General features: G+C 41.7%; 3 protein-coding genes across 6 annotated transcripts in view; 2 read left to right on the top strand and 1 right to left on the bottom strand.

Moving 5' to 3' along the window:
- LOC140757688 (uncharacterized) overlaps nucleotides 1-5,568 on the top strand; it is a 71,524-nt gene extending 65,956 nt beyond the window's left edge. For 3 of the 4 annotated variants that reach the window (XM_073093597.1, XM_073093598.1, XM_073093596.1), the window contains 5 exons: nucleotides 13-108; nucleotides 191-284; nucleotides 1,013-1,151; nucleotides 3,034-3,185; nucleotides 4,800-5,568. In XM_073093597.1, coding sequence (XP_072949698.1) covers nucleotides 13-108; nucleotides 191-284; nucleotides 1,013-1,151; nucleotides 3,034-3,185; nucleotides 4,800-4,923 — 605 coding nt within the window. In that variant the 3' untranslated portion in view covers nucleotides 4,924-5,568. Of the gene's footprint in view, nucleotides 1-12; nucleotides 109-190; nucleotides 285-1,012; nucleotides 1,152-3,033; nucleotides 3,186-4,799 lie in introns of those variants that run through there. The other variant, XM_073093599.1, reaches the window with a different exon arrangement.
- Nucleotides 5,557-10,401, bottom strand: LOC140757690 (uncharacterized). Its single transcript, XM_073093600.1, has 7 exons — nucleotides 10,084-10,401; nucleotides 9,889-10,002; nucleotides 9,515-9,611; nucleotides 8,534-8,685; nucleotides 7,911-8,137; nucleotides 6,818-7,038; nucleotides 5,557-6,107 (listed from the first exon to the last, which is right to left on the bottom strand). The coding sequence occupies exons 1-7, from the start codon at nucleotides 10,270-10,272 to the stop codon at nucleotides 5,827-5,829; spliced, it is 1,281 nt and encodes a 426-aa protein (XP_072949701.1). The 5' UTR covers nucleotides 10,273-10,401; the 3' UTR covers nucleotides 5,557-5,826.
- A 582-nt stretch (nucleotides 10,402-10,983) lies between these two features.
- Nucleotides 10,984-12,001, top strand: eIF6 (eukaryotic translation initiation factor 6). The gene has a single exon (XM_073093583.1). It carries the CDS (start codon nucleotides 11,125-11,127, stop codon nucleotides 11,860-11,862), a length of 738 nt encoding a protein of 245 aa, XP_072949684.1. The 5' UTR covers nucleotides 10,984-11,124; the 3' UTR covers nucleotides 11,863-12,001.
- The last annotated feature ends 656 nt before the right edge of the window (nucleotides 12,002-12,657 follow it).

Raw genomic sequence — 12,657 nt, 5'->3', positions numbered from 1 at the left:
TTTCGTTTGCAGAGGAAGAGGAAGTGACGACCGTTACATCGAGCGTGAGGAGGAACTCATCCGAAAAAACAGTTAGCAGTAGCACCACTACCATTAAAAATTCAAAAGGTAATAACGCACCTTAAGTGAGTATTTTATAAGGAATATATTAATTGTTTTGTTATAAATTGAATTATACATTTGTGCACAGTGATCGAGAGCATGACTCGGCCGGCGCCGAAGCCCGTGTCGCCGTTCGCCAAGTTCCGCCAGCTCGAGAAACAGAACTCTACTAACACCCCCAGGTGAGCTGTCTCCCGCGGCTACCAGTATATCTTGAACCCTATTCCTATACACTAAACTATTATTTACGCGCCCAAACTCTGTAGGCATGGTTATATAAAACAAGTAATATTTTATAAACTGATTCCTTAGAAATCTTATAATATGGCATTATATAATATAAAAGGTTTAGAAGCATTATTATCATGCATTAGACTAGTTATTCTTTTGCTTTATATTTAATTTTAATGCAACACATTTATTTATTTTGGCAGCTATGGATACCGATAAGGAATAGGTACAAACAAGTAAATATCTAAATTACAACAGTAATATCCATTTTATTTTTATAACATGTATATGTATTAGTCGCTTCATCATAAAATAGAGAAGCATAAGCATCGCTTACTCTAAGTACCCACGGAGCGGGCGCGGCCCACGCCGCAAGAGCGCTCCGTGAGTCCTTAGTCTCCTTCATAAACATTACAACGTCCATCGTTCATCCTCGAGGAACGGCCGGCTGAAACAGTCGCTTTAACATAGTTGACTGACTTTTGAACCAGCACGTGATATTAATATAACTGTAAATAACAGAGTTCCCGTCCAATGCCTTTAACTAGCGCACCGCGTCGAAATAAAGGCACACGAATGTGACAATGCACACACTAACGGACGTACCCACCGCTCGCCGCGTTGAGACTAACCGTGTCGCGCCTCGCGAGTGGAGACTAACCTGAGGCTCCGGTTGTAGCTCGCCCAAGACTCCGCAGAGCCCGGGCTCTCCGTCGCAGCCTTACTTCAAGTTCACCGACCCCGCGCTGCAAGCCAGCGCCGTCACTATTAAAGAGCGTTTGCTGCAGTGGTGTCGCGACAAGACCCGGGACTACGAGGTACACTTCACACACGGACCACCCGCCCCGCTCGAACATCCCACTGCGTCCCCCGGCACCGTCGGCATTCCAAATATTTTTAATGTAGCGAAATTTGTTTCACGCGAGTCGCACGATAAACGTATTGGGATAGTCGTAGAAAGCGGTTGCAATAGACGGATGCATGTTTTTACGTACGCGATACATAACAATCTGGATTGGCAAGACAAGTGTAACGGTGTCAAAACGGTGTGGTAAAAGCGCGCATCGGCCTCCCGCGGGCCGCGGCCGCGCGGGGCCGCTGCGGCGTCGCTGCGGGCCCGCTGCGGCCGCGGCCGGCACGACACGTCACCACCACCGCCACTCTCACACGCCACGCTTCTCTTGACGCTTTTTTATGGCTGCGCTACTTCCCTGTATATATATTATTTTCTCTACGATATTATAAATTATATATGTCCTTCATTCTCATCGCGTGACCAAATTGTATTACTTTGGTTCTCCAAATTTACTTTTAATTATCTGACGATTCATCATCGCCATCAGTATTTCAATCTAAATGAAACTTATCGAATAATTATATGATTCTAAAATTAAGTCCCCTAAAAAGCAAAATGTGTGAATTTCTATAACATTAATAACTAACATTTTTGTCAAACAGTCTGAGGCATGTTTTGTTACAACAACAAGGAATATTAATACGGAATCTGAACTTATAAATGTAACCATAATAATAATATAACATTATTTCGAGGGTCGACATGTACAGTGCATGATTTTTGTGTGTATATAATTTCGAGAAAAAAGGAAATGTTAGTATGTATTTTTAACCTTGTGGTAAAATACTGTCGTCAAGATTTGTAAGTATTGGCGTAACATCTTCTGGGGACCTGCTTCAATTTGAGTGTACAATGATACTTCTATCTGGCAAAGAAGATGCTACAATAATGGTTAACGCCCAAAACAGCAAAATAATGATGATTGATTATCCTTGGTTGATGTTCTCCAAACCAAACTAGGCGAAGGGTCACCTGGGCAACGCAAAATATACAGTTACGCTAATGTGTGCAACTACGCAAGAATTATATAAATTATCAGGTGTTGATAACCCAAGGTCCACAGGAACCATTTCACGCCAGGTGGACTTCAGATCCATTTATAGTACTTAAGGTGTAAATTTGCTGTAAATGCTAATCAAAGCCACTCAGACGCACAGAAAATTAAAAATCAAATCATGCAATCACCGTAGCATTCACTCTAAAAAAATGCATAGATTGACTCGTAGATGTGTATGAAGGCCCACAGAATAGACACGCCCGCACAGTATCGTCTTAGTTGTACATAATTCTGTATAAAAGTAGTTATCTGAGTTATCACAATCTGTAGGTAGTAGTAATGTAGGTGATGTGAATAAAACACAATGTTTGTCACTTTTGTAAGTTTGCTGGAAGGTAAGTAATGAAGTATTAAAGAATGTGAATTTCAAGTAATACTATTTACGTTTTTGAATTAAAGGTGTCAATCCAAAAACGTAAATAGGATACTTGCAGGGTTAACAGATGGTACTAGACAAGACCAGATAATAACATTAGTGAGAAATGAAATACATCAATTGTAATTATTACTGATCAATTAACTGCTTTTGTGACTTTACGAGTAAGTGGACATAAATTAACTACCTACTTACCCACCGATCTATAAAGGGTTTGTTAAGGTAACGAGACAGGTCGTATAGAATAATTATCTGGGTTTTCATATAGTTATAGATGACGCTCCAAAAGCTCGTCTTAGTGAAGATGGTAGACAAATCATCAATTTTAGTTTGGATTAGGTAGCTTATAAACCAGACTGCCGTGTCGAATATTCCTCGCCACATGTAGTGAGCAGCATGTTTGTGTGTTAGAATGTGAAGCTGGAGAACTTCTCGACGAGCTGGGCGGACGGGCTGGCGTTCTGCGCGCTGCTGCACCACTTCCTGCCGGACGCGTTCGACTACGCCGCGCTGTCGCCCGACAAGCGCCGCCACAACTTCACGCTCGCCTTCAAAATTGCCGAGTGAGTGTTTGAATCTTTAAAAACGAGTATTTTGTACAGTAATCTTTTCTTCTGAACAATGTGGAAAGTTTATTTAGAAGGTGAGAGTTCCTTAAGAGTAGTCGCGCATCTGTGATAAAATAAATGTATTTGTGTGTATGTATTTCCTAATGTATTCCTATGTGTTATCTGACGCAGATAGGGTTGCCACCCGTACTTTATTATAAAGTATTGTACGTTATTTTAAACAATTGTACTCTATACTTTATGAGTACAATAAAGTACACGAAAATACTTTATTTCGCATGATTAATTATGGTCTTTATGGAGAAATTGCGTTATTAAAGCAACTTTATCAGACAAGATGTGTACTTTGTAAACTATCAACTGCACAAAAATGGCAGCAAATATTTAGTTATAGTGGTGATAATTTTTGGAGTTTACTCCTTAAGAAACGATTTGAGTTATAAGGCCCGGTACGGAAATTTTATGAGGAGTAAAATCAAGTGTAACACGAAAAGTTGAGGCGTAACGTAGAAAGAGACAAACATATATATCTGTAGGATTGAACGTGTAAAAGAATGAGATGGAATACATTACACCTCGTATCTCATTCTCGGGGTTTCCTCTTTGCGCGATACTTCGTAGTCTCACTGTATAGTTCCCTACCTCCAGTCTGAGAGTTGTGTGTGCGTATGTTTGTACGTGTGTGTTGCGCGCCTGCGTATTACGAAGTTCTGCCACAACTTGTATACTGCTGCTGAGTACAGGGTATGCATGCTGTATAATAAATGCATATAGTAGCATCTATTGTATACATCTATATACAACGTACATAAACAGCAACCTAACCATCAAGTTTTAATGTTTTGATTTTAAAGTTTTCTTGTACTTCTATGCATTGATACGTGTATTTTTATGTACTATTAAACAAATCATCAAGTGATTAAAGTTGAAAAAATATCATTTTAGCAGATGCGTTCATTTACCCTTTTTTTCTATTCGATATATATCATAATTATATATATATATACCCGCCACGTCAGCTTTCCCAGAAAGCGTATTTTCTGTGACGAAAGAAACAGCGTCTCTGAATTTAATAAAAAATGAATTACTCATTTATTTTAATTTAAAAAAAGAGTGTAAAGATGCTGTAGAATTGTTTAGTAAAGACACTAGTCTAATACAAACTGCAAAAAGCAATAAAAATATTTTTTAAATATAATAACAAAGAAAATTAAATTGTACTTTATTTTGATAGTATGTACTTTTTTTCTTACCCAAAATAACCAAAGTACTTTAATTACAATAAAAGAAGGTGCAACCCTAGACGCAGATGAGAGACAAATGAATAAACTTACCAACGGACTCGAGCAGCTTTTAGTAATCGATTAATTGTATTTTGATAAAAAAAAATAGACGGACGTGATAATTGGGCATACGGATCTTAAATTATTATATAACTTGTTAAAAAATTCTAAAAATAATATAACTCTAGAATGGCGGCATTGTACATGTTACTCGATTACATACACGGCAGAAAGAGCCACAGACGAATAAAAATAGTGTTTGAATTAGTGTTCCATAACCGGTATTTGTATAACACTTCGTTAAAGTAACTTTTGACCGTTTCAGTGAGAAGGCGGGCATCTACCCCCTGCTGGACGTGGACGACATGGTGGCGATGCGCAAGCCCGACTGGAAGTGCGTGTTCACGTACGTGCAGTCCATCTACCGCCGGTTCAAGGACCAGCAGTGACGTCGCCCGGCGCCGGTCGTGCCGTGCGGCGGCGCGGCGCCGGCCGACGGCCGTCGGGGCGCAGTCGAACGTGCAAGTCACAAAAATATTTGTATGTTATTCGACGAAACGTTGAGTCCAAAGAGCGTATGTTGTTGATATTGATTTGTTTGTTTGTGTTAATGTTTGTCAGATGTTTATTCGTCAGTGTCCGCCCAGCTAGCCGTTTCTCCAAGCGCTGTCTCGTATGAAGTCCTCCTATTTATTGTAATCTCAAGATGTATGTGATTTTTTATCTTAGCTTGTAAGTTTTGACTAACAGATATTATCTCGAGCGATTTATTTATAGGTCATAAATAGTATATAGTTGTTCGTACGTGTATTTTCGCTACTGACTTTGAATACGAAGCACCGCCGCGCGAGGATCGCCTTCACTTATTCATCTACATAAGCAAGTTGTATCATCGCGTCGGTGTACAGTCCGCACTATATTTACGATTATCTTCTTTAACATTACTACTCTTTATTATTATTATTATTTCTGTTTACACTTTGACATTAATGTTAGCGGCTTGAAATAATCGCCTACTGATTTTTATTAAATTGATTATTGTAACGAGAATAATTTATATCGATAGAATTGAAATAAATATGATTAACAATAAATCGGTGTATTATTTTGAAACCATTCATTTATATACCGTACAGAGCACTTGCTAATTACGAATCCATTCTAAGGCGTCACGTGTACCGCACGGTGACCGTGACCAGCAGCAGGAGAGTGCACACTGCCGTCGAGAACAGCAGGAACACGTACATCTGTGTCATTTCGATCTCGTCGCCCCCTGGGTGGCCCCTCGAGGAACTATAGCGTGTAGATGAGACTGACAAAGTAGCAGACGAAGCCGAGCAGGCCGAGCGCGGTCACGGGTCGGGCAGCGCGTAGGGCGGGGCGTAGGGCGGGGTGAAGGGCGGGGCCACCATAAAAGGGTCGGCGACGTTGGTGGCGCGGTCGTTGCGCGGGCGCTCGTCGGGGCCGACGACGGTGGCCAGCGTGGCCAGCGAGGAGGCCTGGCTGGGCGCGCGCGAGCCCTCGCCCAGCGCCACGCGCACGTGCAGCGTGCTGTCCCGCCACGCGCGCCACGACAGCTGGTGCTCCTGGATCTTCAGCAGCATCCACGTCGTCAGCAGACCGTTAAGGGCACCTAATAAACGACACATAAAAGCATAAGAACATAAAATAATATATTAAAACGATGTACCTAATTATGCACACATAGGCCTACATCTGGCTCAAGGGACCATATGAATTCTTACCATAAAAAATAGTACCTAGCACTTTATACCTACACTTGCTTTTATTGAAGATCTTATTATGTCATGATAATAATAGTGATTGTCTAGCACGTTTGATATTTAGCAACGTTGTTACAAAACTATTATTTTCGCTTATGAGGTAGGTACACCTTGATACATAGCGAAATTGTTACATTGACCACAATATGAGATTTACTATTGTTAACTTTTACATAAAAAATAAAATTAGTTATTAGTTAAGAAAAAGAGTAGTCTGGAGTTGATTACAGATGACCACGGGCGGCAGTAGCCACCATCAGATGAAGTGCAAGTTCACTTTTACTACTCCTATTATAAAAAAATGATCGAGTGGATTGAAGGTGAGAAGGATCTTGCCATTCAATAAATTTAAAAAAAACTGTTATTACTATCAATTACGACGATTATTATGTCATGATAATAATAAGTCAAGAAGAAAGTAGAATCCGTTGCCACAATAATTTCAGCTTCCACCAACCATTTGCTAGCCAACACTAGTACATGCAAGGGATGCTATAAACGGTTATAGTCCACGCCAAACCGCTAGTCCGCTCTGAATATAGAAATGAATCGATAATACCGATGACGCCGATGAGCAGCGAGGAGAAGAGGTTAGCGGCGAGCGCGGCAGCGCCCCCGCGCCTGGCGCCGGCCTGCAGCGCGGCGTCGCAGGCGTGCAGCGCGCGCGCCGTGCCCAGCACCGACGCCGCGCCCAGCGCCGCGCCGCGCCACGCGTCCGCCGCCAGCGCGCGCCCGCGCCCCGACCGCGCCCACTCCACCACCGACCGCGCCCATGACCACCTGCGCACACGACACCACACCTCATACCCCTCGGAAACTAGGCTCCTAGGGACGCATGCTAAGATAGGAGTAGCAGATAAACATGCACTCCACCTGATGGTAAGTGGCTACTGCTGCCCATGAACATCTGTAATAATTGCATCTGCAAATATGTCTACTTATACAAACATGTCGATATCTGTAATCTATGGCCGACCTCAGGTAGCAATATGTAATAGGACATACCTAAAAACTAAGCTGAAATCCCTGGGAAAAGTATGTCTCCCTTACGACACCCTTAAACCCAGAACATAGTAGCGCTTAACACTGCTGTTATCTATTAGGCAGAAATAAATGTGACGGTAATGCCGCCGGAGTCTAACCACAAAAGATTCTACCACCTTCAAAATCCCACAACAGTCCGACACCACACAAAGCTGCTTACACTTCTACTTCACGCCAGGGACCATGACAATATAAAAGAACAAGGCTCATATTTATTTTTTTATAAACGCCCCAAAAAGTACTTATTCACTTACTCCGCTAGTGCAGGAATCCAAAGTGAGTCTTGACCTCCAACAGGAGATTTCGCCACTTGACCGTGATTTGTGCAGTGTCAAGCCAGTTATTATTGGCTTTAAGTTCACGGAAATCTACCTCGACCTGTCTGCCCAGCGGTATATTTACCCCTATGATGTTAGTCTCGGCCACCAGATCCTAAATCTCGATGTTTGTACGGGATCGCCAATCGCCATTATCGGACTGCGCTGGCCCCAGAATCTTCCGTAAAAAAATCCGAGGAGAAGAAGTTGGCGACGAGCGCGGCGGTGCCCCCCAAAAAAGTATAACGTTAAAAATCTATTCAGTATAGGTACAATATGAATGCCACCTACTTATGACTCCTGGTTACGACGTAGTGGTGCCGACAGAGCTCGCAGTAGGAGGTGGCGGCCTGCAGCAGCCAGCGCTCGAGGCAGGCGCGGTGCACGGCGGCGATGGTCCCGCGGCACGAGCACGGCCGCACCAGCCGCTCCGCGGACTCGCCGCCGAAGCAGATGCGGCAGATGTTGTCCGACTGCAGGCTGCCCGTCACGCTCGAAACCTCCTTGGCTGCAGATCCCTACGATATTGCAACACCAACAATATTGAAAAAAGAAAAAATATAACAGCAAAAACAAGCAAACGTGCAATCCATTTAATTCAATATACCGATTAACACAGCGGTCAACCACAAATATGTTAATGGTCATTGTAGCCCCCAACGAATAAGAACATATTGCTTACTACTTGTGTAACTTTCTATACTTATAAAAAAACTATTCGCAAAAAGTGTAACGTTCGAGAAAACTATAAATATGTAACTTTGCGAGTACTAAAGAATGATATTTAAAAATCACATTTACGCATTGCACAACAAGACATTTAACTGAGGCGAAAAACTACGATTATAGTATGATATTTGTATGTTTTGCCTTCTAGTAACGTATCTTGAGCTATTATATCATTAGTACTCAACCTGTTTATTGAGCAGCAAGGCGCAGACGGAACCGAGGATGGAGCGCGAGCGGCCCGTGGACTGCAGCAGCGACGACGCAGGCGACGAAAACGTCAGCCCGTCCGCGATGCGCTCACGCAGTATGCGCTGCTCCTCGGCTTCCGTTACGTTCACTAAACCATACGAGTACCCACAAAACTTTTATTAGGCTCGAAAACATATACGTAATAAATTGTTTAGCACTTTACTCTTCCATCGTGAACATCAAAGGTATGCCATTACAATTGACTGTTAGACGAGTTATACACACACCTACTGCTGGGGCAATCTAGTGCATGATTGTCGGGGTAATATCGGGAGTATCTCTACACACTTGTCTGCCGTGCAGTGTTCCAGAGTATGTTTATATGCTTAGGTTATCCCTGTCGGCCCGGCGGCAGTGTCCCTGTAGTTCCGGGACTAGAATAGGGCTACGGTATCCCCTGCCTGTCGTAAGAGGCGACTAAAAGGGCGCTTCCGGGGTTGCGGGCGGCAAGAGTGGGAGCTCGGACCGTCCAGTATGCTACCCCGGGAAGGCCGGCGGTATGTGTGGTCGCATACCGTCGTAATCACCAGATGTTGTGGGAGGAGCGAATGCTCCCCTAGGGCAGAGCCCAATTCGGGCATCGCGCTTGGAGGACTCCGGTTGTGTTCCGTTGGAGATCCCGGAGTTCTCCAACAAGCGCCGAGGACGGCCACCGAGGGGGTTTTAGTGCGGTAAAAATCCCACATAACCCGACGTCGCTCCCACGTCGTCGGGTACCTTTTGAAGGTTTCCCCCTCGAAAAGAAAAAAAAAAGGTTATGGCGGCAGAGGCAATATGGGGACCAAGGGTGGTCGCACTCAACTACCACCCTTGCGCAGGGCGGATTTCTGAACTTGCCCCTGCTTGACGACACACATTCCAATTAAGGCAAAGATAAGTTTATTGGAATAAATTATACTTAGTAAATAAATGTATACCTGGTGAAGTAATGGTGGGCGAATACCGGCAGCTGATCTCCGTCTGCTGGGCGATGGAGCGCAGTTCTCGATCGCGAGGGTTATTGGAGTTATTCGGCTGCAAGAACAACTTAATTCATGTTTTAGAAACTCTTCACACACACACTTTAACAAATTTTCTTTGCTTATGTGTTTATTCAAATAATCTACACTTACCTAGCTAATCTAATCAAAAAATACATAAATTGCAAGTACCTACATAGTAGATAATCAATATTTAAACGTAATGAATTACGATTTAAATTATATGAGTCCCTAGATGGAAGATTTTCTACTAAATTAGAACTGAAATGTAAGTAAATTATAAGTAATTACAATATAGACCGTTCACTAACAGGCATGTGTAGCGAGGAACAGCTAGATGCGGACATGCTAATGGTGACCCTGCTGTCCGAGCTCCGGCAACCCCAGAAAAATAGGAAAGTCTGCCCTTCAGCTACATGGCATTCCTGTAAAAAAATATTATAAAAATATATTTTAGCTCTAAATGTGTAGCAAATTCATTTTGAAATTATGCAATTACTCTATACCCGTATTAAACTAGAAAAACTGCAGGTTCTATGAAACTTGAAATTGACTCGCTGTAAAGCTTCCTGTATATTTGGTTTAAATAAAACCGGGGCGAGCACGGCTCGCCTAAGGTTTTGTACTGTGTCGCTTGGGAATGTAGGCACTTCATTTGTATCTATTAAACAATTTAATTTTGCAAATTTATGCATGTTCCATATAAACAAGCCGCATTTTGAAAGATTTTTGTTTGGCTAGGGATGAAATTAAACAAATACAATTTTTATATTATGTATGGGTAAAAATAAAATTTGAACTGAATTGACATAATTTGTGTCGTTCTTGACATACTTATTACTTACATAGAAGCAATATTATAAAGCATTCACTGCATTAAGAATACATTATTATTATGCTAATCAATATTACAAATCACAATAAAAAAATATTTCAGAACGCATCATATTGCGCAACATGATGGCGAAATGTTGACATTTTATATGTCATTTAAATTCAATCGATACCAATTATTTGGAAACGGATAGGTATCGACTATCGATATTTGGTCGGTAACGTAGCCGATATTTAGTCTTAATATTAATATAGATTGATTTGTTTACTACCAGCGTTAAGTAAGAATAGTTACTTTAAACTGTAAAAAATCGTTTTGTTTCACATTCAATATCTTGTTCGTCATATTCTCACATCAGCAGATATTGAAAAAATAACAGGAAAGTAGTTAATTGAATTTGATTAAGTATGGTTTTAATCTCTCCTTTACTTTTGGCCATTTGCCGAGTCATTTGTTTTGTTATAGCGTTTGGTTATATATGTAATGTCTCGATATGAATATAACGATTTTTACTCCCGATACGATACATCGGAACATGTAGCGGACATACCTAATATCAATATCAAACTGACAAATGACAATATAAATATAAACGTCAGTCGAGTCAACCGATGTTTTGCATTCTTTCCCCACGTGAAGATTTTATTTCATTGTGAAATCTATTGTAATACAGTAGTAAATAATACACAGCACTGCATTAAAGGCAAATACCATGGCGGTCCGTGTACAATTCGAAAATAATAATGAAGTGGGAGTGTTCAGTAAACTTACAAATGCATACTGCCTTGTGGCCATCGGCGGTTCAGAGAACTTCTATAGCGTGTTTGAGGCCGAGCTAGCAGAAACCATCCCCGTGGTGCATGTGACTATTGCGGGATGCCGCATCATCGGGAGGATGTGCGTCGCCAATAAGAACGGGCTGCTGGTGCCGTCGTCGACGTCGGACACAGAGTTGCAGCACATTCGCAACAGCTTACCGGACAACGTCAAGGTGCGGCGCGTCGAGGAGCGGCTGAGTGCTCTGGGCAACGTCATAGCGTGCAACGATTATGTCGCGCTCGTACATCCGGACCTGGATCGCGATACAGAGGAGATTCTGGCGGACACGCTGAACGTGGAGGTGTTCCGACAAACGGTAGCCGGCAACGTCCTTGTGGGCTCTTACACTGCGTTAAGCAATCGCGGGGGGCTGGTACACCCCAAAACAACAATACAAGATCAAGATGAACTGTCATCTCTGCTCCAAGTGCCCCTGGTGGCTGGCACCGTGAATCGAGGTAGTGAAGTTGTGGCTGCTGGAATGGTTGTCAACGACTGGATTTCATTCTGTGGCATGGATACCACATCGACAGAGATATCAGTAATAGAAAGTGTGTTTAAACTAAATGATGCTAAGCCGACTGCGATCACCTCCACAATGCGTGCCTCCCTCATCGACAGCATGTCATAAACTTACTATATTATATGTATAGGCTATATTGCATCCTTTGTGTGATATTGTATTTTAAGTTCTCTCCAGCATGTGCTGGAATTTTATTAAAAAAAAATGGACATGTTTATATAAATAAGTAAATAAATGTTACAAGTCAGATATTTATTTTATTTATGTTTAAACTAAATCTGTTCACCTATTCTAATGTGTATATATTCATAGTAACAAATGAATTAATACTAACAGCAGTAGAGCTACTTGAGTTTGTGAGGTTTTATTAATTCCATGGGCCTACTTCGGTTGTGTTGAATATCATCCTAAGATTATTTTTCATTTTTGTTCAAATGCTTTGCTACCCCTGAGGACTGATGAAGTTGAAATGCCTCAGATAAGTATATCCCATAATGTCAGACAAAATGAGGTTTTCTATACGATACTTTGATGGCCTGTGTTTGCATGGTTGTTAAACATTTTATGAAAAGTATAATACTACATGGTCCATGGTTACCATCATTATGTAATCTGCAATGTTGTGTAATGATAGCAGAACAGCTCTGCAGTTCTTAGTAAAGTGTGATGACTCATATTAACTACCTTAGGTGTACATTAGGTGGGGAAGAAAGGGGAATCCGAATGCATATTTAATATCACTAAGTTGTAATTATGGTTGTAACTATGACTCTATAAGTGAAAATACTTTGTTTCGCTTATTGGTTAACATTTGGCATAGTGCCTGCAAAAATCCTTTTTATATGTATGTTTATGAATTTACAATCATAAAATTTGCTATGACAATATTGTAAGGCTGACATA

Source organism: Epargyreus clarus, unplaced genomic scaffold, assembly GCF_041222505.1.
Source record: "Epargyreus clarus isolate Ecla_fem2 unplaced genomic scaffold, WU_Ecla_fem_2.2 ptg000004l, whole genome shotgun sequence".
Lineage (NCBI taxonomy): Eukaryota > Metazoa > Arthropoda > Insecta > Lepidoptera > Hesperiidae > Epargyreus > Epargyreus clarus.
This window is presented reverse-complemented; position numbering and strand designations above follow the sequence as displayed.

Coding starts and splice junctions, on each gene's coding strand:
- LOC140757690 (XM_073093600.1), bottom strand. CDS start 10,272: ATGCATAAATTTGCAAAATTAAATTGTTTAATAGATACAAATGAAGTG. Junction 8,686..9,514: donor GCCCACCATTACTTCACCAG/GTATACATTTAT, acceptor CGTATGGTTTAG/TGAACGTAACGGAAGCCGAG. Junction 8,138..8,533: donor CCTTGCTGCTCAATAAACAG/GTTGAGTACTAA, acceptor GCAATATCGTAG/GGATCTGCAGCCAAGGAGGT.
- eIF6 (XM_073093583.1), top strand. CDS start 11,125: ATGGCGGTCCGTGTACAATTCGAAAATAATAATGAAGTGGGAGTGTTC.